Source organism: Dendrobates tinctorius, unplaced genomic scaffold, assembly GCF_039654945.1.
Source record: "Dendrobates tinctorius isolate UK_male_01 unplaced genomic scaffold, ASM3965494v1 ptg000104l, whole genome shotgun sequence".
Taxonomy (NCBI): domain Eukaryota; kingdom Metazoa; phylum Chordata; class Amphibia; order Anura; family Dendrobatidae; genus Dendrobates; species Dendrobates tinctorius.
In genome coordinates this window covers 4,214,086-4,242,031 of record NW_027361772.1, presented here as the reverse complement: position 1 = coordinate 4,242,031, position 27,946 = coordinate 4,214,086, and the positions used below count along the sequence as shown (strand labels likewise).

Sequence of the window (27,946 nt, the reverse complement as noted above, 5' to 3'; positions counted from 1 at the left end):
CGTTCACCTCCCACCTTGGGGTGGACCAACATGGCGACCTGTATTTCCCCGGAAGATTAACAGGAAGTGTCATAGAGGATTGCATAGCGATGGCTGCTCGTGTGTGTTATGTGCTGCTTCTGTCCGTGCTGCTGGCGGCGGCCGTGTCTCCGGGCCGGGGTGAGAAATGACAGCGGTTATATTACTGCAGTGACTGACGGAGGGGCGGGATACCTGCGGGCACTTCCAGTTTGGGGTCCCTGACACCTGTCGGTCACTGCTTCTGGTCGCCTGGCTGTGAGAAGAGGCCGTGCACTAATATGGGTCCCGGTTATCTGTACGCCCCTCCTCAGTGTTTTGATCGGTGGGGTCCCGGCTCTCTGTACACCCCTCCTCAGTGTTTTGATCGGTGGGGTCCCGGCTCTCTGTACACCCCTCCTCAGTGTTTTGATCGGTGGGGTCCCGGCTCTCTGTACGCCCCTCCTCAGTGTTTTGATCGGTGGGGTCCCGGCTCTCTGTACGCCCCTCCTCAGTGTTTTGATCGGTGGGGTCCCGGCTCTCTGTACACCCCTCCTCAGTGTTTTGATCGGTGGGGTCCCTGCTCTCTGTACACCCCTCCTCAGTGTTTTGATCGGTGGGGTCCCGGCTCTCTGTACGCCCCTCCTCAGTGTTTTGATCGGTGGGGTCCCGGCTCTCTGTACACCCCTCCTCAGTGTTTTGATCGGTGGGGTCCCTGCTCTCTGTACACCCCTCCTCAGTGTTTTGATCGGTGGGGTCCCGGCTCTCTGTACACCCCTCCTCAGTGTTTTGATCGGTGGGGTCCCGGCTCTCTGTACACCCCTCCTCAGTGTTTTGATCGGTGGGGTCCCGGCTCTCTGTACACCCCTCCTCAGTGTTTTGATCGGTGGGGTCCCGGTTATCTGTACGCCCCTCCTCAGTGTTTTGATCGGTGGGGTCCCGGCTCTCTGTACACCCCTCCTCAGTGTTTTGATCGGTGGGGTCCCGGCTATCTGTACACCCCTCCTCAGTGTTTTGATCGGTGGGGTCCCGGCTCTCTGTACACCCCTCCTCAGTGTTTTGATCGGTGGGGTCCCGGCTCTCTGTACACCCCTCCTCAGTGTTTTGATCGGTGGGGTCCCGGCTCTCTGTACGCCCCTCCTCAGTGTTTTGATCGGTGGGGTCCCGGCTCTCTGTACGCCCCTCCTCAGTGTTTTGATCGGTGGGGTCCCGGCTCTCTGTACGCCCCTCCTCAGTGTTTTGATCGGTGGGGTCCCGGCTCTCTGTACGCCCCTCCTCAGTGTTTTGATCGGTGGGGTCCCGGCTCTCTGTACGCCCCTCCTCAGTGTTTTGATCGGTGGGGTCCCGGCTCTCTGTACGCCCCTCCTCAGTGTTTTGATCGGTGGGGTCCCTGCTCTCTGTACACACCTCCTCAGTGTTTTGATCGGTGGGGTCCCGGTTATCTGTACGCCCCTCCTCAGTGTTTTGATCGGTGGGGTCCCGGCTCTCTGTACACCCCTCCTCAGTGTTTTGATCGGTGGGGTCCCGGTTATCTGTTCGCCCCTCCTCAGTGTTTTGATCGGTGGGGTCCCGGTTATCTGTTCGCCCCTCCTCAGTGTTTTGATCGGTGGGGTCCCGGCTCTCTGTACGCCCCTCCTCAGTGTTTTGATCGGTGGGGTCCCGGCTCTCTGTACGCCCCTCCTCAGTGTTTTGATCGGTGGGGTCCCGGCTCTCTGTACGCCCCTCCTCAGTGTTTTGATCGGTGGGGTCCCGGCTCTCTGTACGCCCCTCCTCAGTGTTTTGATCGGTGGGGTCCCGGTTATCTGTTCGCCCCTCCTCAGTGTTTTGATCGGTGGGGTCCCTGCTCTCTGTACACCCCTCCTCAGTGTTTTGATCGGTGGGGTCCCGGCTATCTGTACGCCCCTCCTCAGTGTTTTGATCAGTGGGGTCCCTGCTCTCTGTACACCCCTCCTCAGTGTTTTGATCGGTGGGGTCCCGGCTCTCTGTACACCCCTCCTCAGTGTTTTGATCGGTGGGGTCCCGGCTCTCTGTACGCCCCTCCTCAGTGTTTTGATCGGTGGGGTCCCTGCTATCTGTACGCCCCTCCTCAGTGTTTTGATCTGTACACCCCTCCTCAGTGTTTTGATCGGTGGGGTCCCGGCTATCTGTACACCCCTCCTCAGTGTTTTGATCGGTGGGGTCCCGGCTCTCTGTACACCCCTCCTCAGTGTTTTGATCGGTGGGGTCCCGGCTCTCTGTACACCCCTCCTCAGTGTTTTGATCGGTGGGGTCCCGGCTCTCTGTACGCCCCTCCTCAGTGTTTTGATCGGTGGGGTCCCGGCTCTCTGTACGCCCCTCCTCAGTGTTTTGATCGGTGGGGTCCCGGCTCTCTGTACGCCCCTCCTCAGTGTTTTGATCGGTGGGGTCCCGGCTCTCTGTACGCCCCTCCTCAGTGTTTTGATCGGTGGGGTCCCTGCTCTCTGTACGCCCCTCCTCAGTGTTTTGATCGGTGGGGTCCCTGCTCTCTGTACACACCTCCTCAGTGTTTTGATCGGTGGGGTCCCGGTTATCTGTACGCCCCTCCTCAGTGTTTTGATCGGTGGGGTCCCGGCTCTCTGTACACCCCTCCTCAGTGTTTTGATCGGTGGGGTCCCGGTTATCTGTACACCCCTCCTCAGTGTTTTGATCGGTGGGGTCCCGGTTATCTGTTCGCCCCTCCTCAGTGTTTTGATCGGTGGGGTCCCGGTTATCTGTTCGCCCCTCCTCAGTGTTTTGATCGGTGGGGTCCCGGCTCTCTGTTCGCCCCTCCTCAGTGTTTTGATCGGTGGGGTCCCGGCTCTCTGTACGCCCCTCCTCAGTGTTTTGATCGGTGGGGTCCCGGCTCTCTGTACGCCCCTCCTCAGTGTTTTGATCTGTACACCCCTCCTCAGTGTTTTGATCGGTGGGGTCCCGGCTATCTGTACACCCCTCCTCAGTGTTTTGATCGGTGGGGTCCCGGCTCTCTGTACACCCCTCCTCAGTGTTTTGATCGGTGGGGTCCCGGCTCTCTGTACACCCCTCCTCAGTGTTTTGATCGGTGGGGTCCCGGCTCTCTGTACGCCCCTCCTCAGTGTTTTGATCGGTGGGGTCCCGGCTCTCTGTACGCCCCTCCTCAGTGTTTTGATCGGTGGGGTCCCGGCTCTCTGTACGCCCCTCCTCAGTGTTTTGATCGGTGGGGTCCCGGCTCTCTGTACGCCCCTCCTCAGTGTTTTGATCGGTGGGGTCCCTGCTCTCTGTACGCCCCTCCTCAGTGTTTTGATCGGTGGGGTCCCTGCTCTCTGTACACACCTCCTCAGTGTTTTGATCGGTGGGGTCCCGGTTATCTGTACGCCCCTCCTCAGTGTTTTGATCGGTGGGGTCCCGGCTCTCTGTACACCCCTCCTCAGTGTTTTGATCGGTGGGGTCCCGGTTATCTGTACACCCCTCCTCAGTGTTTTGATCGGTGGGGTCCCGGTTATCTGTTCGCCCCTCCTCAGTGTTTTGATCGGTGGGGTCCCGGTTATCTGTTCGCCCCTCCTCAGTGTTTTGATCGGTGGGGTCCCGGCTCTCTGTTCGCCCCTCCTCAGTGTTTTGATCGGTGGGGTCCCGGCTCTCTGTACGCCCCTCCTCAGTGTTTTGATCGGTGGGGTCCCGGCTCTCTGTACGCCCCTCCTCAGTGTTTTGATCGGTGGGGTCCCGGCTCTCTGTACACCCCTCCTCAGTGTTTTGATCGGTGGGGTCCCGGTTATCTGTTCGCCCCTCCTCAGTGTTTTGATCGGTGGGGTCCCTGCTCTCTGTACACCCCTCCTCAGTGTTTTGATCGGTGGGGTCCCGGCTATCTGTACGCCCCTCCTCAGTGTTTTGATCAGTGGGGTCCCTGCTCTCTGTACACCCCTCCTCAGTGTTTTGATCGGTGGGGTCCCGGCTCTCTGTACACCCCTCCTCAGTGTTTTGATCGGTGGGGTCCCGGCTCTCTGTACGCCCCTCCTCAGTGTTTTGATCGGTGGGGTCCCTGCTATCTGTACGCCCCTCCTCAGTGTTTTGATCTGTACACCCCTCCTCAGTGTTTTGATCGGTGGGGTCCCGGCTATCTGTACACCCCTCCTCAGTGTTTTGATCGGTGGGGTCCCGGCTCTCTGTACACCCCTCCTCAGTGTTTTGATCGGTGGGGTCCCGGCTCTCTGTACGCCCCTCCTCAGTGTTTTGATCGGTGGGGTCCCGGCTCTCTGTACGCCCCTCCTCAGTGTTTTGATCGGTGGGGTCCCGGCTCTCTGTACACCCCTCCTCAGTGTTTTGATCGGTGGGGTCCCGGTTATCTGTTCGCCCCTCCTCAGTGTTTTGATCGGTGGGGTCCCTGCTCTCTGTACACCCCTCCTCAGTGTTTTGATCGGTGGGGTCCCGGCTATCTGTACGCCCCTCCTCAGTGTTTTGATCAGTGGGGTCCCTGCTCTCTGTACACCCCTCCTCAGTGTTTTGATCGGTGGGGTCCCGGCTCTCTGTACACCCCTCCTCAGTGTTTTGATCGGTGGGGTCCCGGCTCTCTGTACGCCCCTCCTCAGTGTTTTGATCGGTGGGGTCCCTGCTATCTGTACGCCCCTCCTCAGTGTTTTGATCTGTACACCCCTCCTCAGTGTTTTGATCGGTGGGGTCCCGGCTATCTGTACACCCCTCCTCAGTGTTTTGATCGGTGGGGTCCCGGCTCTCTGTACACCCCTCCTCAGTGTTTTGATCGGTGGGGTCCCGGCTCTCTGTACGCCCCTCCTCAGTGTTTTGATCGGTGGGGTCCCGGCTCTCTGTACGCCCCTCCTCAGTGTTTTGATCGGTGGGGTCCCGGCTATCTGTATGTCCCTCCCCAGTTTTTCTTTATCAGTGGGGTCCCAGCTATTGGAACCCCACCAGTATAACGATTATAATCAAAAACTTTCCTGTGTGATATTTCCCCCTAGGCTGGGGTCACACTTGCGAGTACAATGCGAGAAACTCGCATCAATACCCGGCACTGCCTACGGCACTTCGACCGGGGTAATACATACAGCCGCACGCTCCGGTCCCAAGTGTCGGCGGCAGTGGCGGGTATTGATGCGAGTTTCTCGCAAGTGTGACCCCAGCCTTAGAGGGACTGGCTGCTCCTGCTTTTTTATTTAAAAAATGTCAAGAATGTTTAAAAATTATAAAGTGACGTATATTCCCTTTCACCCATCTCTTCCAATACTGCCCTGGTGCCCGTTATCTAATGTGGTGATGGATGGTCACAGCGGTGATTGCCGTGTATGTGGCCACGACAGTCGGTGCAGAGACTGCAGGTGGTGTACGAAGACAAACCTGTTCAATCAGCTCGTGACTCGTCACCCCCCCTCCCCACCTCATGACAAGGGACTTTTTGGCCACGTGAACATGTTGACTGTCAGTATTTTACCTCAGGATTTGTAAACCATAACCAGGAGTGGGTGATAAATCCAGAAGTGGTGACGAGTTTCTATTATACTTTCCCTCTGATTGTTCCTCTCCTGGTTTTGGCTTACAAAATACTGAGGTAGAATACTGACAGTCAACATGACATGGGACTTTTTGGCCACATGAACATGAGGTGGGGAGGGGGGGTGACGAGTCGCGAGCTGATTGAACAGGTTTGTCCTCGTACACCACCTGCAGTCTCTGCACCGACTGTCGTGGCCACATACACGGCAATCACCGCTGTGACCATCCATCACCACATTAGATAACGGGCACCAGGGCAGTATTGGAAGAGATGGGTGAAGGGGAATATACGTTACTTTATAATTTTTAAACAACGTGGCCTCAGGTTTACTTTTTTCTTGATCGGATACTCAAACAATTTTTATTTATTTTTACGACATAATAGGGCTTAATTTTTCTGTCTTATTTTTTTGTTTTGGAAATGGTACAGAAAAATATTCTATTTCTATTTTTCATTTTTCGTTTTTTGTTTTTTGTTTTTTTTTTTTTTACAACTGCAAAGGACCCTTAAACCATTTAAAATAGCTTTTTGGTAGAAATCATTTTTACATACTGGACATTTTTCTTTCCTCAATGGGGGCAGGAAGCAACTGTTTTGAACTTCCAGTGTCTCTTTAGTTTTGTTTTGATATACACACACAAAGGGGTTGGACAAAATAATGGAAACACCTGGAAACATCAACAAAAGTTAGTTTAATATGGTGTAGGTCCACCTTTTGCGGCGATTACAGCCTCAGTTCTCCGAGGTAAGGATTCATACAAGGTGTGAATTGTTTCCAAAGGAATTGTAGCCCATTCTTCAGGTAAAACACCCTCCAGTTCTTTGAGCGACGATGGCGGCAGAAATCGACTTCTAACTTGAATCTCTAAAATCGGCCATAAATGCTCAATAATGTTGAGGTCTGGGGATTGTGGGGGCCAGATGAGATGCTGAACTTCATCACAATGTTCCTCGTGCCATGCTTTACTGATTCTAGCTGTATTAATTGGTGCATTATCATCCTGAAAGATGGCGCTCCCCTCTGGGAACAGTCTTGAACCATAGGATGCACTTGGTCGCCCTAAATGCCTAAATAATCTCGGCTGTTAATTCTTCCATGAAGAGATATCATTGGCCCGGCGGATCTCCACGAAATAGCCCCCCAGATCATCACAGAACCTCCGCCATGTTTTACGGTTGGGAGAAGGCAGTCTGGATAGAATGCTTCTTTCGGCTGTCTCCAATCGTGCACTCGGCCGGAGGTCGGAAATAGGGTAAACGATGATTCGTCTGAGAATATCACATGTTTCCACTGCTCGACGGACCAATTCTGGAGGTTTCTACACCACTCTAAACGCTTGGAAACATTTGTCATTGAGAGCAGCGGTTTTCGAATTGGAGCTCTTCCGTGGAATCCAGATTTGTGCAGCTCCCGACCGAACAGTTTTCGTGGAAACTGGGTTCTGTAGGTGTTCATTGAGCTCAGCAGTGATTTTGGAGCCGTGGTCTTGCAATCCTCTCTCACAATTCGCTTTAGAGTCCGACGGTCTCTCTCAGTCAACTTCGACTTTCGGCCGGTCCTGTGCTTTGCTGCGTAAGTTTTTCCTTCTCTTTCAAACGCAGTCATTACTTTGGAGACAGTACCTCTTGACACGCCAAGCATTCAGCCACTTTCTGTTACACCAGCGCCTGCCATACGAGCACCAACAATTTGGCCTCTTTGAAAATCCGAGAGGTCTGCCATTGGTATCAGGTTCTCATCAATGTTCTTACAATTCTGCAAAACAAACAGTTAATTTACATACACATATCACATAACACAAATAATCAACTACAAAACATTACCATATGTCACGGTTTACATGATTATAACATGTTCGAAGATTATGATGCCAAAACATTAGGTGTTTCCGTTATTTTGTCCAATATATATATATATATATATATATATATATATATATATAAATTTCTATACACTCTGATCTCTATATAAGGTCTTTTTAACCTTTAATGGGGCTTTTGAAGGGTTGTCCAGCCTTTTCATTAACCTCTTCACGACATTGGGGTTTTTGCGTTTTTGTTTCTCGCTCCCTTTCTTACCCATAGCCCTGCTGTGTGTCGCAAAAATGATCATCGGTAGTGATGAGCGAGTATACTCGTTGCTCGGGTGTACTCTGAGTATTTTGGCGTGCTCGGAGATTTAGTTTGCCGACACAGCTGCATGATTTGCGGCTGCTGGACAGCCTGAATACATGTGGGCGTTGCCTGTTTGTTAGGGAATCCCCACATGTATTCAGGATGTCTAGCAGCCGCAAATCATGCAGCTGCGTCGACAAAAACTATATCTCCGAGCACGACAAAATACTCGGAGGACACCCAAGCATGCTCAGGAAAACCCAAGCAACGAGTATACTCGCTCACCACTAATTCATCGGCTATGAATGCCGGTCACAGGCCGTCGTTCATAACAGATCAGCAGTGACAAGCCTGGGGGTAAAAACAGGGACTTTCTGCAGACCCCCGGTCGTAATGTCAACCCATTGGCGTCTGGTGATCATCTGACAGTGGCGCCAATGGGAGGGGTTTGATGCTGTCAGAGATTGACGGTGGCATTTAACATATTTACAGCCACGGGACACAAAACAGTTCATGAGTCAGGAGAGATGTGGACTCAGTGCCAGAGACTGGCCGACTGCTCCCGGCGGCAGCACCGTAGATTCCTGACAGCACACACATAGTGTCTGCAGACTTATGAGAAAATCCTGGACAGCCCCTTTATCATATCAATACTTTTCTTTTTTGTGATTTTTCACACGTAGCTAGGGCTGGTATATTCCACTCAGCTATTGCAGAATTTCAGCCTCCTGGCTGTATGGCTGAGATAACCGGTCTAGGATCCAGCAGGTCCTGTTCCTGCAAAACACCCAGAGATCACATGCTCACTAGTTGCAAAGAGGAAGAAGCGCCGTCAGTGATTCCTAATCTATATACACAAGGTTCAGAGCTGTATATACAGAGACTGGAAAAGTAAACATGGTAATAAACCTTGTTTTTCTTCTATCTGCTCGGCCTGGTTTTGTGTGGCGGCTGCTTACACTTACGTTTTCATGTCTTTAGGATGAGCTTTTCCTGCAGCTTCAAAAACGCAGCGTCTTACAGTTCCAGCAAAGTGGATGGGATTTATAGAGATCTCGTACACACTGCGCTTCTTTTTTACTGCGTTAATTGACCTGCGGTTTCATATCCACAACATGTCCATTTCTCTTGCGGGCACCCAGAGTTTTGTGTGTAGCTTTTCCCCATAGACTTGCAATTGATGCTGAAAATCCACACTTACAAAAAAGATGCATGTAATCTGTACATGACTGCATCAAAAAAGTTCTCAAAGCCAAACACCAGGAAGTATCAAAAGGAAAGCTGCATTCTTAAAAGCTTGACATAACAAAAGACCAAAAAAACCACAATATCACCAGTAACCTAACTTGAATAATAAGGCTGAGTTCACACGTGGCGTTTTAACCGTGCGATTTTGCTGCGAAAACGCAAAAAATAAGCATCTCATGCATTCCTATGGGATTCCGCAATGCTGTGTTAATGCTGCGGATTTTCCCGCGGCGGAATCGCTTCGCGGTAAAAAACGCAGCATGCTCATTAATTTTGCGGAATCGCAGCGATCCCGCACACATAGGAATGCATTGTTCTGCTTACTTTCCGCATGTGGCTGTGCACACCATGCGAAAAGTAAGCAGAACATTTGCGGATGGTACCCAGGGGGTGGAGGAGAGGAGACTGTCCTCCGGGCTTTGGGTACCATATCCCTGTAAAAAATAGAATTTAAAATAAAAAAATTGTTATTCTCACCTTCCGACGTCCCGCGCAGCCTTCCTGCCTCTCTCCACGCTCCCGGGCCCAGTAAGCCTTTGCAAGCGATGACGTCCATTCTCGCGGGATTGCGACGTCTCGCGGTCATTCGCGCGACGTCATCGCGAATGACTGCGAGACGCCGCGATCCCGCGAGAACAGACGTCATCGCGGTAATTGTCGCAAAGGATTACTGGGACCGGGAGCATGGAGAGAGGAGGGAAGGCTGCGCGGGACGTCGGAAGGTGAGAATAACAATTTTTTTTTTTTTTTTTTTACATACATTCTATCTTTACTATTGATGTCGCATAGGCGGCCTCAATAGTAAAAAGTTGGTCACACTCGTCAAACTATGTTTGACGAGTGTGATCAACCTGTCAATTAGTTCTCCAAGCGATGCTCCAGTTTTTCCGCGGGAATTTAAAATGCTATTTTCCCGCGGAATGAAATTCCGGAATTCTCGCAGTAATTTCCGCGAGAGTTCCGCTATGTGTGAACCCAGCCTAAGAGCAGAAATGGTGCAGAAAATGCGCAACTCAAAAACTCCCCAAATACTCATGATGGGAATGTAGCCTTAGTCTATGTTCACATAAAGTGTTTTTTCTTTAATGCAAAATAGCTAATTTTACAGAACCAGCAAAGCCTAGGAGATTTCTGAAATCTCACACACACTCGTTTGTTTTTTCCTGACTGAATTTGAGAACTGTGGCGAGTCATTCCTGCCAGTGGTTTTGCATCATTTTTTTCCACCCATAGAAAGCAATGAGAAAGCTGCTACAAACGGGTTTTTGCTGTGTTTTTGATGAATAAAACGAACTTTTCTTGTAGGGAACCTGTCAGCAGGATTGTGCACAGTAACCTACAGATAGCGTCAGGTCGGCACCGTTATACTGATTACACTGATACCTGGTGATGAAATCTGTCTTGTGGTTGTTGTGTAATCTTTCTTTTCAGTTTTGAGTTAGGGTATGTGCACACGCTGCGGATTCTGCTGCGGATCCACAGCAGATTTGGCCCTGTGGATCCGCAGCAGATCGGCAAGCAATGCACAGTACCATGTTAGCCAATGGGATTTCAAAACCGCTGTGCACATGCTGCAGATTTTTCCGTGCGGATTTGCTGCGGTTTTAAATCCGCAGCATGTCAATTCTTTCTGCTGATTCCGCAGCTGTTTGACACTTGTTCCATTGTCCAGGTGTCAATCCGCAGGGAGAAACTGCAGGTCACTTTACCTGCAAATCTGTGCGGAAAAATCCGCAGGTGAATCCGCACTGTGTGCACTCACCCTTAATGATATGCTCATGCTCTGTGGCGGCCTCTGGGGGGTCTTCATGTGGTGGAAAACAAATCCCCATCTGCAGGCAGGCGCATGATTGCATCTATAATGTACTTTTAATTATTAGAAAAAGAAATAGCCAGCTCACCATGAATTGAGGTCAGGTGCACTGAACTCCGTCCTGGTCAGACGTGGAAATCCAATAGGGAAAAAAAAGGGCAATGTTCCAGCTCCTTAAAAATTCAAGATACTTCATTGAAAAATGTTTAAATAAGTATCTTGAATTTTTAAGGAGCTGGAACATTGACATTTAATTATTGTTTTTGATGGTATCCATAAGTTCACAAGAAAAAAATCAGTTTCAAAATGGCGCTAGCCGATAGGTTGTGCGGCCTGCATAATAGCAACTTGGTAGAGGAAAAAAAAAATTGCCTCGTCCAAGATTGCACCGATAGATGCTACTGCGTAGGCTCGCCCAACGGCATCTTAGTGGAGACATTTTATTTTTCTCTAATAAGATGGTGCTGCCTGAGCAGTAGCTGCCGGCAGCAATCCGATAGGTGCTACTGAGCAAGTGCGACCAGGGATCAGTGACCTGTCAGCAGGCTTCATTATGAATACCTAATCAGAGCCCCACAAGCCGCCCCGGAGCACGAGCATATCATTAACCGAAAACCAAAGATTACATAACAACCACAAGACGGGTTTCATCACCAGGTATCAGTGTAATCAGTATAACGACGCCGACCTGACACTGTCTGTAGGTTACTGAGCACAATCCTGCTGACAGGTTCCCTTTAAACATGTACTACGGACAAGTTGCATGTAATCTGCACCCAAAAAAATGCTGCAAAAATGTACAAAAAAGTTGAGAAAACACAGAATTTTTATTGTCAAGAAAACGGGTTTTGATTGCAGAAGAAAAAAACGCTATATGTGAACATAGCCTTGAAATGTCAGAGCAGGGAATAGTGTGGACCTCCCGGATGTTTCTAGTCTATGGGTAGTCCAGACGTAGATAAATTGGGACTTCTACAGCCATAAAAAAAAAAAATCTCCCCCGCTCCACCTTTAAGGTCGAAAAGGAAAAAAAAATCAGAGGACGAGTGAAATGTCTACAAACATCAAGAGGAGAAGGCATTTACAACCATAGGTACGAGGCCAAAGAGCGTTTATAGGAACTTTCGCTCTGGTCTATCCACTGGTGTAAACATGACGGAGTTCATATCATCGGCAGCACATTCCCTGTGTACATGGGGAGGGGTAATGTGCTGCCTATAATGCTTATACTGTAATTCTATATATTTTCTTTTCTGCAAAAAAAAAAAGTTCACCCAAATAAAACGAGAGCGAACGAGCGTTCCTATGAGCGCATTTTTGAAGATTTATCTACTGATATAAATGCAGTTATTCTGCTTCTTCCTCTTCTGATATGGGGAAGTGAAAAAGTTCAATAGCTGCTGTTATTACTTGGAGGCCGCAAGTTTTGTCCAGTCCACACTATAGATTGAAAAAAATAAAGATACACATGTATTACGACTAGTGATGAGCGAACATCCTCTGATAAGGTGTTATCTGAGCATGCTCGTGTGCTAAGTGTCTTTGGCGGGCTCGAAAAATGTTTCAGTCCCTGCGGCTGTCAAACAGCCGAAAGACACGCAGCCTCGAGGACTCTAAGGTATTGTTTGAGCATGCCAAAAGCACTCAGCACATGAGCATGCTGAGATAACACCTTATCAGAGCACATTCCCGCACTTATTACGACCTATGGTGACTTCTTCTTGAAGCTCAATGTGGGGCGCCCTCACACCCAGGGCTGTGGGGTACTCGGTACCGGGCCCGGTGGATCTCAATGGAAGTTGTCACGGTAGCTGTGACGTGGCCCTGGGCGCCCATTGTAAATGTTCAGTGTGAATGAATAAGTCGTGACGCCACCTGTGGTGTTCGGCAATGTAGATGTTAGGCCGACACTGCAGACAGATCCTCTGGAACAGATGGTGTGGTGCAGCAGTGATGTTATAGCCCTCCACAGGCAGGGCTGTTGTCCCAGGGCAGAGTAGATATGGTGACACTTAGGTGGTGTAGTGTCAAGTGCAGGGGAGGCAGCAGTGCCGGGCAGGTTGACGCTGGAATAAGTGGAGGACACCAGGGAATGTAGTTCCAAAGCTTTACTCAGTCTGTTGTACAAACAGGTGCCTGCCTCCGTGCCGTGTCCTCGGGGTCAGGGACTCAGTCAACCCCCAGGCCAGATGGAATACTCCTTTCCAACACTCCGCCAACTTGTGCCTTTCTGAACGTCTCCTCTTATAGCGCTTTTAGATGAAGTACTCCTAGTACTGAGTTACACTGGAGTTCCTCCTGTCTGATGTTCCTATGAACTCTACTTGTACGGCAGACAGCTGTAGCCTGCTTCGGGGACTCCTTGCTACTAAGTCCCGGCTCACAATGCTGTTGTGCCCCCAAGTCTTGTGTGGGAATAAAGTGGTCACTATTTCTATTCCTCCGGTGTCTGCTGCAGGACCATTAGTATCCGTACAACCTCGGGGACCGGGCCCCGGCCTTGCGGTTAGAACTTCTAGGAAGGGTTCTCTTCTCACCCACGTCCTCTGTTCTCTTTTACTCCTCACGTTCCGCACTGATCCTTTCTTTCTATGGAGAGTCAAGCTTTCAGTCTATGTTGCGCTCTCTTTCTCTCCTTCCCGTGCCAGCAGACCCAGATCACTGGGATCTGCTGCAGCACCTCCATCCATCTATCCCTCTCTAGGGATCATCTCTCTCCAACCAACTACTGACTAACCAACTCAAACTCTTCCCGCTCCTTGAAATGTAATGTAACTCCACCCACCTCCCAGCACGTTTCGTGTTCCAAGCAGGGAGCCACCAATGGGTGCTTTGCTACACTCCAAGCAGGGAGCCGCTGAAGGTGCTTTGCTACACTACTTTGTGGTGTGGGGTGCAGGTGTTGGAGCGTGGTCAGGAGTCTCCACCTTACCTGAATGGTTGGGGGTACCACACCTCAGGAGGAGGTGCAGTACCTCTGTGGCGACTGAGCCTCAGGGGCACCACATACACATAGGAGAGATCTCAGCACAAGCCAACAGAGGAAGGACATTCGTACCACCAGGACAGGACTTGGCAGGGAGGTGTTGTGCTTTCCCTACAGGGTCCTCCGCAGAGGGGGAGCGGGGCAGCGCTTGCTGCTCTTCTCTATGTGTGATGTATAATGGTCAGGCTAATGCGAGTGTGCATGCGCCATCTCAGTGTGTAGAAAGAAGCGCATGCCCTCTATTAAGTCATTGCCTGGTATGAAGAGACATACAGGAGGATGGAAACCTGGTAGAAACGGAGCTGACTGCCCAGAATTTTATGTCTTTTGCAGGTGACACATGTTGAGCCGATTTCATTTTAGTCAATGGATTTTACAATTGCTTAATTGGAAGATCTGGGACAATGAGCCAGGATAATGAATATGGGACAAAATAATTATTCCTGCAGACATGGCCACCAATTTCATGGAGCCTGTGATCAAACAAGCACAGATTAGTAGAAGAAGCATAGAGCGGTGAGACTTGGAGTGAAGCCGAGCATGGATAGCCATGTGTAATGGTATCAAATGTAGATCTTGTGCCCATAATGTCTAATGCTCCATATTATGAAGAGGCTTTTCCCGAGATCTGTAAATTTTTTTTTTTCTTACCCCTTTAGCCACATTTCAGTATTTGGTCAATATTTCACATCAGTATTTGTAACACAAAACCAGGAGTGGGTGATAAATCCAGAAGTGGTGACGGGTCTCTATGATACTTTTCCTCTGATTGTTCCACTCCTGGTTTTGGCTTACAAATAAGTGATGTAAAATACGGTACCGTGTGAATGTGGCCCTAGGTCCAGTGATTAAACCGAATTCTTGTAGGGCATCTTATTAGCAATCAGGCTGATAGAAGTTCCCAAGTAGGGCTATAATAAAGAAGGGGAAAAAAAAGGAAATAAAATACTTCGACATTTGGCCTTTCATTTTTTTTCAAATAGCTGGCATAGCTCAGATGGGTCCTGGCAAAGTGCGCCCCATAAACTCATCATAATTTACACCACAAAAGTGAAGTATAATTTCCATTAAAGGCTGCTCCAAATTTATTAAGACGGCCACGCCTCTTGGTGACAGGTACGCTGGACTAAGATTTGCCAAATTCAATAAAACTCCGTCCATAATGGTTACATTTTTTTTCATCACTTTTTTTTTTTTTTTTTCTCCTTGGTAAAAATATATATTTAATATAGAAGTTAGAGGAAAAATAAGGCCCCACATAAAAAAAAAAAATAAAAATTGATTAAAAGTACAATAAAACTTGAGCTTCTAAAAATGTATGAGTGGAGGGGAGGGATGTTTGCTCATGAACATGGGGGGTGGGTGGCCCAGTATTGAACTGGTTAATGCGTAAAATAGACTCCAAGGCTGTATTGGCCAATGTTATTTTGTTAAACGGAACCTGATGTTATGGTTATGGGTGATACAATAGCGACTGGTCATGTCTCTATTTTTATATGGTCAATGTCTCTGATGCTTCAGTCATGATGACGTTAATATGGATTTGTTGCTGAAAAGCCTGCTATGTATTCGAACGTCTGTGGAGAAAATCCAATCTACACAAAGATTTCATCCATTATAAGTTTATGCTTAGAACATACAACACTGCCCTTCACCTCTCCAAACAAACCTATTTCAACACCCTCATCACCTCACTGTCCAATAACCCGAAACGTCTCTTTGACACTTTTCATTCTCTACTCAACCCAAGAGTACAGGCCCCAACCATGGAGCTCTGAGCTGACGATCTGGCCAATAACGTCAAAGAAAAAATTGACCAGATTCGACAGGAAATTATCTTCCAATCACCTCATACCATGCACTGTCCTCCCTCCTCCACTGCATCTATCTCACTCTCTGATTTTGAACCAGTCACAGAAGAAGAAGTAAGCAGGCTCCCTGCATTTTCTCGCCCAAGCACTTGCACCAGTGACCCATTTCCGTCACATCTCCAGTCCCTTTCCCCTGCTGTCACCCCTCACCTAACTAAAATATTTAACCTCTCTCTCTCTTCTGGTATCTTTCCCTCCTCATTTAAGCATGCCATCATACATCCACTACTTAAAAAAAACCACCCCTCGACCAAAACTGTGCTGCTAACTATAGACCTGTCTCTAATCTTCCCTTCATCTCTAAACTCCTGGAACGCCTGGTCCACTCCCATCTTATCCACTATCTCTTTGATAACTCTTCTCGATCCTCTCCAATCCGGTTTCCGCTCTTTACATTCTACTGAAACTGCCCTCACTAAAGTCTCTAATGATCTACTATCAGCTAAATCAAATGGTCATTACTCCATGTTAATTCTCTTGGATCTCTCTGCAGCATTCGACACTGTGGATCATCAGCTGCTCCTCACTATGCTCCATTCCATTGGCCTCAAGGACACCGTTCTCTCCTGGTTCTCCTCCTATCTCTCTGACCGCTCCTTCACTGTATCTTTTGCTGGTTCCTCCTCCTCTCATCTTCCCCTTACTGTTGGGGTTCCTCAAGGATCAGTTCTAGGCCCCCTCCTCTTCTGTTTGTACACTGCCCCTATTGGTCAAACAATCAGTAGATTTGGTTTCCAGTACCATCTCTATGCTGATGACACCCAATTATATGCTTCTTCTCCTGACATCACGCCAGCCATTCTAGAAAACACCGGCGATTGTCTAAACGCTGTGTCTAACATCATGTCCTCACAATATCTGAAACTGAACCTGTCAAAGACTGAACATCTTGTGTTTCCTCCCTCTACTAATGTACCTATACCCGACATTGCCATTTCTGTGTGTGGTTCCACTATTACTCCCCAGTAACATGCCTGCTGTCTTAGGGTATAGTCATACTTGACTCCGAGCTTTCCTTTGCCCCCCATATTCGATCACTGGCTTGCTCTTGTCATCTGCACCTCAAAAACATTTCTAGAATTCGACCTTTTCTTACTTTTGACTCTGCAAAAACTCTTACTGTTTCTCTTATTCATTCTCGTCTCGACTATTGTAACTCTCTTCTAATCGGTCTCCCTCTTACCAAACTATTCCCTCTCCAATCTGTCTTGAATGCTGCAGCCAGGATCATATTCCTCGCCAATCGTTACACCGATGCCTCTACCTTGTGACCGTCATTACACTGGCTACCCATCCACTCCAGAATTCAGTATAAACTTATTACCCTCACCCACAAAGCCCTCCATAGCTCAGCACCACCTTACATCTCCTCCCTTGTTTCAGTATACCACCCTACCCGCGCCCTCCGTTCTGCTGATGACCTGAGGTTAGCATCCTCAATAATCAGAACCTCCCACTCCCGTCTCCAAGACTTTACACGTGCTGCGCCAATTCTTTGGAATGCACTTACCAGGTCAATACGATTAGTCCCCAATCCCCACAATTTTAAGCGTGCCCTGAAAACGCATTTATTCAGACTGGCCTATCGCCTTAACACATTAACCTAATCTATCCCTGTGTGGCACAATCAAAAGTTTTACCATAACCAGGTTCCACGCATCATGTTCCCACATGCTTTATGCATCCATTAGCCCTCTGTGTCTGTACTGTTACACACTTAACATTATGGCTGGTCCATACAATCAGGGCAACTGTTACCATCCACCTTTCGTGTCTACCTCTTTCCTCATAGACTGTAAGCTTGCGAGCAGGGCCCTCATTCCTCTTGGTACTTGTTATAATCTATGTGATTATTGTTATGCTGTAATGTCTATTGTCTGTACAAATCCCCTCTGAAAAGTGCTGCGGAATATGTCGGCGCTATAGAAATAAAATGTATTATATTACATTGTTTTTTTTGTTTTTTAACAGCTGCACCCGTAGATACACCTGATAGAGAAACTCTGATGAGAGAATGGAAAGTAGTAGAGGTGGACCAGTCAGATGACATGGAAAATATGATGGTTGCCGAGGAGAATACCTTGACTGGGCCGCAAAACGACACCCAACTTGAGAGCCAGCCGGAGGCACAGACTGTCCAAGCAGATGGGACAAATGTGAACATCACACAAGAAGTAGAAGATTATGATGGAAAGGCTGAGGATGAACAAGAGTATAAATCAGAAGAGCCCTGGTGGGAAGAAGAGGATGACTGGATGGAGACAGATTCTGTAGTGAAGGAGGTCAAGGAGGATGGAGATTCCAAAGCAGAGAAGCCCCTGTGGGAGACATGGTGGGAAGTAGTGCCCAAAACTGAAAGGCCACCATGGGACGTGGAAGCTGTTGATGTGAAGCCCTGGTTGCGGGAAGAGGGTGTAGTAGATAAGCCCCAGGACTGGGAAAAGGTTGATGGGAAGGTGGAAAACAAACTAGATGAGGCTCTGTGGTGGGCATGGCCTGTAACAATGAAACCCTGGTGGGGAGCAGAGACCAAAGCAGAAAGGCCCTTGTGGGAGGAAGTGGAAAAAGCTGAGGAGCCCTGGTGGAAGGTGGATGCAGAAGTGAAGATTCCCCAGGACAGCGAATGGTTCCCAACAAAGAAGCAAGATGAGGCTAAACAAAGAATGGAGGACCCCTATGAGTATGATTCATTGGATGTTTACATAGATAATGATGTGGATACCGGTGATGTCCTTGAAGAAATACCAGTCCAAAAAGAAATATTTCCACCTGAAATGAAAGAGCACAGAGATTTCCACGAGAAGTCGGGAAGCGTCTATTTCTGGGCCTTCCTAGTTACCTTAGCAATCCTAGTTGCTGTGCTGTACATGGTCTATCACAAGAAACGCCTATCCCAGCAAAAGGTGAGCAACTCTATTTGTGTGTGTTTATTTTTTTATTAATCTGATTGCTGCTGTATATGGATCTCCGTACTGATAATGGATAAGAGATGGGTTGTGTTGAAATCATTGTCAATTCTGAATTATTAGCAGGGGGTTTTCCATTGAGGACCCCTCATGCATTACACGGAGCAGTCTCTCGCTCTGGATGAATGCGGCTCCTCCGTACATGATGTTGATTTCTTTGTGTAATTCTTCATAATACTGTTATTCATGGCACCATGCTCTGCCTTACATCTGAGCTCACTCTCTGTAGGGTTGGCATGTTAGGTATTCCTGTAATCTATTTTTTTTTTTTTGTAATGATCACAGGTAATTTTTAGTGCTGATATGTTTACGGTGTAACTTCTTGCTTGTTTCCTTCCTTTGTCAGAGATTCATTTTTGCACTGGAAGGAGGACTATTTGGAGACAAAAAGCGTCCGAATTCAGGGGAGTACCAGAAATTGGATAATAAGGTGAGAACGGCATGAATATGGGGTGCGACCAATCAGTCGTCATAATCCTGTGAGGTGACACAGTATAGCCTGGGAGGACAATACAATAAACCTCATATTCACCCTCCCATCACCGGAATATGAAGAGTAACCCTATACTCTATGCTACAACAATATGATCATCAAAGAGAACCTGTCACCTTGTTTAGCCGCTATAAGATGCGGCCACTGTCTTTCAGGGCTTATCTATAGTATTCTATAATGCTGTAGACAAGCCTCCGATCTAACCTGAAAGATAAGGAAAAACAAGTTTAATTATACTCACCCGGGGGGGGTGGTCCGATGCGGTCTGGTCCGATGGGCGTCGCAGGTTCGGGTCCTGCACCTCCCATCTTCATGCGATGTCATCCTGCTTGTTTCATGTCGCACTCCTGTGCAGGCGTACTGATCTGACTTGTTGAGGGCAGAGCAAAGTACTACAGTATGCAGGTGCCGGGAAAGGCCAGAGAGGCCCAGCGCCTGCGCACTGCAGTACTGGGCTCTGCCCTCAACAGGTCAGATCAGTACGCCTGCGCAAGATCGCGACACGAAGCAATCAGGATGACGACATCGCAAGAAGATGAGAGGTAGTACTGCGACACCCATCGGATCGGACCACCCCCCTGGTGAGTATAATAAAACTTATTTTTCTTATCTTTCAGGCTAGATCGGAGGCTTAAATCACTTATAAAATTGCCTCCATAATCAAAAAATAAATACCATAACTATTGATATAAATCACAATATCCTACTGAAAAATTAAATCAGAATAAAGGACCAATTGGTATAAATAGCAAAATTTTTTTATTCATAAAGAATTAAAACAGTACAAATAGAGAGATGCACATATCAATAAAGGGACGTTATAAGCCCATTTTATTCCATACACCAAACACTGAATAAATACACCATTATGAAAATAGTAATAAATAATGGATGAACAATAGCTGCAGAATCCCTTATTCTATAAAAGCATACACAATAATGTAAACATCCACAAAAGTGTGAAGGCTGTGGAATTTGTAATATATCTATAAATTAGTGCAATAAGGATTCTAAAATGGAAGCTCTCAGACCTATGTAGCCACTGCAAATTGCCGAAAACCGCAAGGGGTCTAAACTACGGCGATGCCCATGGATTTAATCTGAGCCAAAGTGCTAGCCATCCCCATGGCAGTATCACCCTTTGTTGGCGGCATGAAATCCGCTCTCACAATGAAACCCATGCAACGGCATAATGGCAGTGGTCATATAACACAGAAACAATTTATATAGTAGAGCAAAGCAGCCATTACCAATGATGGATATGGAGTCTCCTCAGGCGTCCCTCTGCCCCGACGCGCGTTTCGCCTTTGCTTCAACGGGAGTGTTTGGTGTATGGAATAAAATGGGCTTATAACGTCCCTTTATTGATATGTGCATCTCTCTATTTGTACTGTTTTAATTCTTTATGAATAAAAAAATTTTGCTATTTATACCAATTGGTCCTTTATTCTGATTTAATTTTTCAGTAGGATATTGTGATTTAGATCGGAGGCTTGTCTACAGCATTATAGAATCCTATAGATAAGCCCTGAAAGGCAGTGGCCGCAGCTTATAGCGGCAAAATGAGGTGACAGTTTCCCTTTTAAAAAGCAAAATGGGACGGAGGATGGAGTCTAGGAGGGGCATTCGGACCTTAAAAGACTGAGGGAAAGGAGAGTCCTAGCCGAGATAGAAGTTGGACTTTTATTACTTTTGTTGTATCGCTAAAATTTGTATTCCACAGCAAGCTGAAGATAATTAAGAATAAAGCAATATTACACAGTAATACGACAAAAAAAGGACTTGTCAATGATACAAGGAGCGTGTGCATTTGTATCTTGGCACAAATGTTATACTATACCATACAGTTAGGTCCATATATATTTGGACAGACAACATTTTTCTAATTTTGGTTCTAGACATTACCACAATGAATTTTAAACAAAATAGTTCAGATGCAGTTGAAGTTCAGACTTTCAGCTTTCATTTGAGGGTATCCACATTAAAATTGGATAAAAGGTTTAGGAGTTTCAGCTCCTTAACATGTGCCACCCTGTTTTTAAAGGGACAAAAGTAATTGGACAGATTAAATAATTGTAAATTAAATATTCATTTCTAGTACTTGGTTGAAAACTATTTGTTGGCAATGACTGCCTGAAGTCTTGAACTCATGGACATCACCAGACGCTGTGTTTTCTCCTTTTTGATGCTCTGCCAGGCCTTCACTGCGGTGGTTTTCAGTTGCTGTTTGTTTGTGGGCCTTTCTGTCTGAAGTTTAGTCTTTAACAAGTGAAATGCATGCTCAATTGGGTTGAGATCAGGTGACTGACTTGGCCATTCAAGAATATTCCACTTCTTTGCTTTAATAAACTCCTGGGTTGCTTTGGCTTTATGTTTTGGGTCATTGTCCATCTGTGGTATGAAGCGACGACCAATCAGTTTGGCTGCATTTGGCTGGATCTGAGCACACAGTATGGCTCTGAATACCTCAGAATTCATTTGGCTGCTTCTGTCCTGTGTCACATCATCAATAAACACTAGTGACCCAGTGCCACTGGCAGCCATGCATGCCCAAGCCATCACACTGCCTCCGCCGTGTTTTACAGATGATGTGGTATGCTTTGGATCATGAGCTGTACCACGCCTTCGCCATACTTTTCTCTTTCCATCATTCTGGTAGAGGTTGATCTTGGTTTCATCTGTCCAAAGAATGTTCTTCCAGAACTGTGCTGGCTTGTTTAGATGTTTTTTTAGCAAAGTCCAGTCTAGCCTTTTGATTCTTGAAGCTTATGAGTGGCTTGCACCGTGCAGTGAACCCTCTGTATTTACTTTCATGCAGTCTTCTCTTTATGGTAGATTTGGCTATTGATATGCCTACCTCCTGGAGAGTGTTGTACACTTGGTTGGCTGTTGTGAAGGGGTTTCTCTTCACCATGGAGATTATTCTGCGATCATCCACCACTGTTGTCTTCCGTGGGCGCCCAGGTCTTTCTGCATTGATGAGTTCACCAGTGCTTTCTTTCTTTCTCAGGATGTACCAAACTGTAGATTTTGCCGCTCCTAATGTTGTAGCAATTTCTCGGATGGGTTTTTTCTGTTTTTGCAGCTTAAGGATGGCTTGTTTCACCTGCATGGAGAGCTCCTTTGACCGCAAAACCTTCCAAATGCAAGCACCACACCTCAAATCAACTCCAGGCTTTTTATCTGCTTAATTGAGAATGACATAACGAAGGGATTGCCCACACCTGTCCATGAAATAGCCTTGGAGTCAATTGTCCAATTACTTTTGGTCCCTTTAAAAACAGGGTGGCACATGTTAAGGAGCTGAAACTCCTAAACCCTTTATCTAATTTTAATGTGGATACCCTCAAATGAAAGCTGAAAGTCTGAACTTCAACTGCATCTGTTTTGTTTAAAATTAATTGTGGTAATGTCTAGAACCAAAATTAGAAAAATGTTGTCTCTGTCCAAATATATGTGGACCTAACTGTAAATAAATGAGCACGTACCGGTATGTTCTGCAGGAAAATGATCACCGTTCCTGACAGCATGCAAGCTTCCCTTATCGCCCAGGGGAGGTACGCCACCCTCTTGCAGTGGCGATCACGGCGATTGGCTTTATATCAGTGGTCAGTCGCTATAGTATCTTCTCCACTAACTCCTAAATCTCCCACCATCTGCTAGATCAGGGTCACCACTTCTTCATGGATAACTTCTACACCAGCATCCCACTCTAGTCACTCTCTGCCAGAGCTACTGCAGCATGTGGCACCGTGCGCAAAAACCAGAGATTCTCCTTAGGTCTCTAATTAGGCAAGTGCTCGTAAAGGCTGAGCGCAGAGCCCATGTAGCGACAAGCCGCTGGTTGTCCAGAGGGATGGCCTTAATTTGACCACAATTCATGGAAATAGCAACATCCCCGCTGCTGTATGTGGTTCAGTAATACCTTGACTTACAAGTTTAATTTGTTCTTTGCTCGTATATCAAATTTCCCCAATTGAAATTATATTCCAGTACACCCAGAAACCACAATTTTTCTTTTCATAGGCGTTTTTAAATAAGAAAAGTTAACTTTATTAATAACAAAATGAGAAACTATTAAATGTGTAAAATTGCTGTACTTTTTCTTTGTTTTTAATACTGTAATTTCACTTAAGCATCTTCACATAATATCTTCACAGACTTCTGCCTTATTCGCAACACTTTCCTCACTTTTACTTATGGAGTCAGTGCTATAAATCAGAAAATAATGTGCCCATAAATAAAGCAAAAAATAACTCTTATCCTATGTTCAGTACCATTTGAAATACATGCAGCACTGAAATAGTCACCCCAGGAAAATGATTCACAAGAAAAGGTCAAAAGTGCAACTCACTTTGTTAGGACCTATAGTCACTTGCTGGTAAGGCTACTTTCACACATCAGTTTTTTGCCGTCAGGCATGATCCGGCTTTTTTTTAGAAAAAACGGATCCGGCATAAATTTTGGAGAACTGTAGAAACGGATCCGTTTTTTTGCTGGATCCGTCTCTGTTCCTGGCGGCTGGCCAATTGGATCTGAGCATGCGCAGACTTAAAAAAACCGGATCCGGTTGCTGGATCCGTCTTTTTCTGGATCCGGCGCCCATAGACTTTCATTGTAGCAAAAAGCTGGAAGCGCCGGATCCGGCGCTTCCGGCTTTTTCGCCGGAGACAAAAAACGTTACAGTAGACGTTTTTTCAAGACGCCGGAATGAGACAAGTTGCCGGATCCGGCAAAAAACGGATGAAACGCAATGCCATCCGGCGCTAATGCAAGTCAATGGGGAAAAACCGGATCCGGCATTGCATTTTGCCGGATCCGTTTTTTCCAAAAAAAGCCGGATCGCGCCTGAAGGCAAAAAACTGATGTGTGAAAGAGGCCTAACTCGGATCTCGACTCGCATCATACAACAAATCAATCGAGCTACAGGTCGTATCTTGGAAAATTCGGAAGCAGTTGCACTTGTTAGTGAAGGTATTACTGTACCTCTACACAGGTCCCCAAATCAGAGTGTGCCCTGTTGTACATTATTAACATGGGGGGAGAGTTGATCGCTCTGATCCTTCAGCCTCACAGTGCCATACGGAAAACAAAAGTGTGGTACAAAAAGCTTGCCGTGCACTGTATAATGCTTCCGTGCTATCTCGATGTGCAGGACAGACCGGCACATGCCTTCGGTTTTGGGAGGTAGTAATCAAGGCCCTAATACTGGGAAATCTGGTAAGTGGAGGCCTCAGTTTCTCTGGAAATCAAGCTCCAAGGAGAAGGTCTTAAAGGTTCAAAGTTTGTTACGAAAGAGGAAGAAAGGACTCTCTTGGCAATGCGAACACCTGCCTCGAAAAACCTGATAAGGTACATAAGTGTATAACACATCCATGGGCTACTTAACTTATTTCTGTTTTATCTTTCATTGCACCATTTTAACATACCCCAATGTACTTTGCACAACTTAAATATACCACATTATTAATTCAAATACCAGAAGAACACTGAAAACTATATCTTACTACAACCCTAGATCCGTTCCAAAATGGCATCATTTGGGGTGGGAGAGGTGTTGCTGCTGTTTGGTACTTCAAGGGCTCTGCAAATGCGACATGGCACCTGTAAACTATTTCAGTAAAGTTTGCGCTCCAAAAATATAGCTCGCTCCTTTTGGAGCTCGGCCATGTACCCAAATAATACCTATTGGGTATTCATGGACTCGGGAGAAAATTGTTCTCCTAATTTGTTGTGCAGATTCTCCTGTTATCCTTCTGAAAATGAAAAATTTAGTAATATGGCAACATTTTTTTTTTTTTTTAAGGGCGTCATTTTTCAATTTCACAGCCCATTAAGATTCTGTCAATGGCATGTGGTTCAAGATGCTCACTACACCCATTGAGGGGTGTAGTTCTCACAGCGGGGACTTTGACTGTTTTGACGCCTCTGCAAATATGATGGGCAATCTATTCCAGAAAGAATTGCGTTCCAAAAGTCAAATAGCGCTCCTTCCTATCCAAGCATTGCCGTGCACCCAAACGGTAGTTTCCGATCAAATATGGGTATTGGTGCTCTCTGGAGATTGCTCAACAAACTGCGGGGTCAATTTTTTTTCGTATTGTCGTTGTGAAAATATTACTAAAATAACTGGTTTGTTTGTGGGAAAAATGTAAATTTTTTTTCCTTCTGCTTTCCTTAAATTTTTGAAGCACCTGAAAGGGATAACAAACTTCATGAATGCGGTTTTTAATACATCAAGAGGTGCAGTTTTTCAAATGGGGTCAATTTTTTGTGGTTTCTGACAGTATAGTATCCCCCAAAGTCATTTTCTATTGTGAAGAGGTCTGAAGAAAAAATTTATTTTTTGTTGAAAAAAAAAAATCTGCTAAACTTTTCTACTAATAAAATTTTTAAAACTTATACCAACAAAGTAGACAAATGGTAAGTTTACATATTTTATGAGGTATGACTCTGATTTTTTAAATGCATAAACACTCAAAGTAAAAAAATGTTGCTAACTTGGCAATCTACTTGACTTGACTTCCAATCTACTATATAATCGTCTAATTCTGTCCTTCTGTCTGTAACGGAAATCCCGCGTCGCTGACTGGCCGCACCCGGCTGGTAGGGACAGGTGCAGTCTGGCCGCAAATGCTAACGACGCACGCCACCGTCGGGAGGAGAGAGAGACAAACTGCATACATATTCTAGAATACCCGATGCGTTAGAATCGGGCCACCATCTAGTATTTTAATAAATGCAAATCGCATTAATCTAAATTTACCACCAACAAAGTATAATGTGTCACAAAAAAAAACCAAACAACTCTGAATCGCTGGTATATGTAGAAGCTTTCCAGAGTTATCACAAAGCGACATAGTGAAGTATATGGATGCTCAGCCAAACAGAGCGTACCTTTGTATGGGAAAGCTGGTACAAATAGCGGTCAGCTGAAGTGGTTTATGGGTGGAGATATCTAAGGTTTGTGGGAACTGTTGGTAGATGGACACAGTACTCCAGTCACCCACAGAGTGAGGCTCAGGATCTAGCCAAACATAAAACCGCTCTTCGAAGAGTCTGCAAGTTATGGAATTACCTTTTTAAGCCTTTATACATGAGTCAAAATGACATTTCTTCTGTTTTTCAGATTTGATCCATCTTCTACCATCAGTACAATATGTCGGCCAGGAGGTTGCCACCATAAAATGTCTCTCTGCTTCTAGTCAACACTCCACTAATGTCCACCATCAATCTCGGGAACCGATGTGACCTTGTACGATCTTAAACAGGCTGACAGAAGTGCTGAATGAAGGCTTGGGTTTCAGTGGTGGTTGGGATCTGAGGGGGAAAAATGCACTTATAGAAATATTCTGTATACATGATTTATCTTGTGATCTGATGCTGACAATTTGTTCTTTTTGGTATTGATTGTTTTTTAGAAGTTTTACACTGTTTTCGCACATTTAGTTTTCAGAAGACATTACTGCACCTTACAATGCCCCTACATTAGAGACAGGCTCCTCTTATATAGCCGTCCTGCTAAAAGTTAGCTCCAATGTTGTCGCACCTGTGCTACTTGACCCTTAGATGCCAGCAGAGGTGGGTGTCTTGCAGGGCTGTGGAATCGGTAAGCCAAACCTCCGACTCAATATCCATGACTCCGACTCCACCAAAATGGTTTCTGACTCCGACTCCACAGCCCCTTTTTTTTTTTTTTTTTTTTTTTTTTTATATATATCTTAAGGGTTTGTTTAATTCCATTTGACTGTGTGACTTTCATATCTAGGACTATGCAGTAGGTACCTGTGAAACCTGTACATGGTACAGGCGGACATTTTGTGGCCTCCGTGCAGACACACACAGCGGGAGGTAGTTGCCCATGGCAGCCAATCAGATGACTAGTTTCATTTTCTCACCTGTGTAAATCAGGAATGGCCGTCTCCTTTGTTTAGGTGAAAGAGCAGCGAATGATAAAGCTCCAGTTCATGTGCCTTCCCTAATAAGGTGCAGGATCTCTTTAGTCACACACTTCTGAAGGGGAAAAAAAAAATGTGTTTGCACTGCAGTAGAGGAACACTTCTCTGTTTCTGGAGCACCTTTTCTGAAAATATGTTGTGCCATTTCTGTTATTCTTCATGACAATGTTTGGGGAAACTATTTTTAATATGCTGTTTGGTAATAGTTTAATACATTTATTTTTTTTACAAATACTTGTACTTCAGGCCATGGGGTTTCACTCAGGAATAAGGGGTTCTGTATAAATTACCGGAAGGTGAAATGATTTGTTGTTTTTTGTTTTTATAAATAAACCTAAAGAATTTGCACCTTTCGTGACTGGTGGTTTGGTCATTTTCTGTGTAAGGGGTAAGGGTATGTTCACACTGGTTGTTTTTGCTCTTTTTTTTTTACGCCAATTTTACTAGCAAAGCCTATAAGATTTCAGAAAGCTCATGCACACTTTTTTTTTTTTTTTTTTTTTTGTCAGGATTTTGTGCTTTGCTGTTTTTTCTTTCTTTGTTGTTTTTTTTTTTTGGACATAGGGCATGTCACTTCTTTCAGCGTTTTTGCATCGTGTTTCACCTATTGGCATGCATGGGTGTTGAAAAAAACGCTGCAAAAAATGCAGGTATCCTTATTTGCAGCTTTTTTTCCTGCAGAAAAGTCATGGACATGAGCATTGAAAAAGAAACACAAGTTAGCCCAAAAGAAACGCAACAAAAAACCCACCTTAACTGGCGTTTTTGCTTCAGCTTCTTTCCTGCCAAGAAATCAAGTTTTGCTGCAGGAAAAAAGCAGCAAAAACACCCAGTGTGAACATACCCTTTCTCTGCGTTCACACGGTCAATATTTGTTCAGTATTTTACCTCAGTATTTGTAAGCCAAAACCAGGAGAGGAACTATCCGAGGAGAAGTATAATTGAAACGTCACCACTTCTATATTTATCACCCACTCCTGGTTTTGGCTTACAGATACTGAGGTAAAATACAGAACATGGAGG

General features: G+C 46.1%; 1 protein-coding gene across 1 annotated transcript; it reads left to right on the top strand.

Annotated features, from left to right (window-relative positions):
* On the top strand, positions 1-27,276 carry LOC141100272 (uncharacterized). The gene is made up of 4 exons (XM_073588613.1): positions 1-159; positions 17,478-18,409; positions 18,819-18,902; positions 26,095-27,276. Exons 1-4 carry the CDS (start codon positions 90-92, stop codon positions 26,098-26,100), a joined length of 1,092 nt encoding a protein of 363 aa, XP_073444714.1. The 5' UTR covers positions 1-89; the 3' UTR covers positions 26,101-27,276.
* Positions 27,277-27,946: the final 670 nt, after the last annotated feature.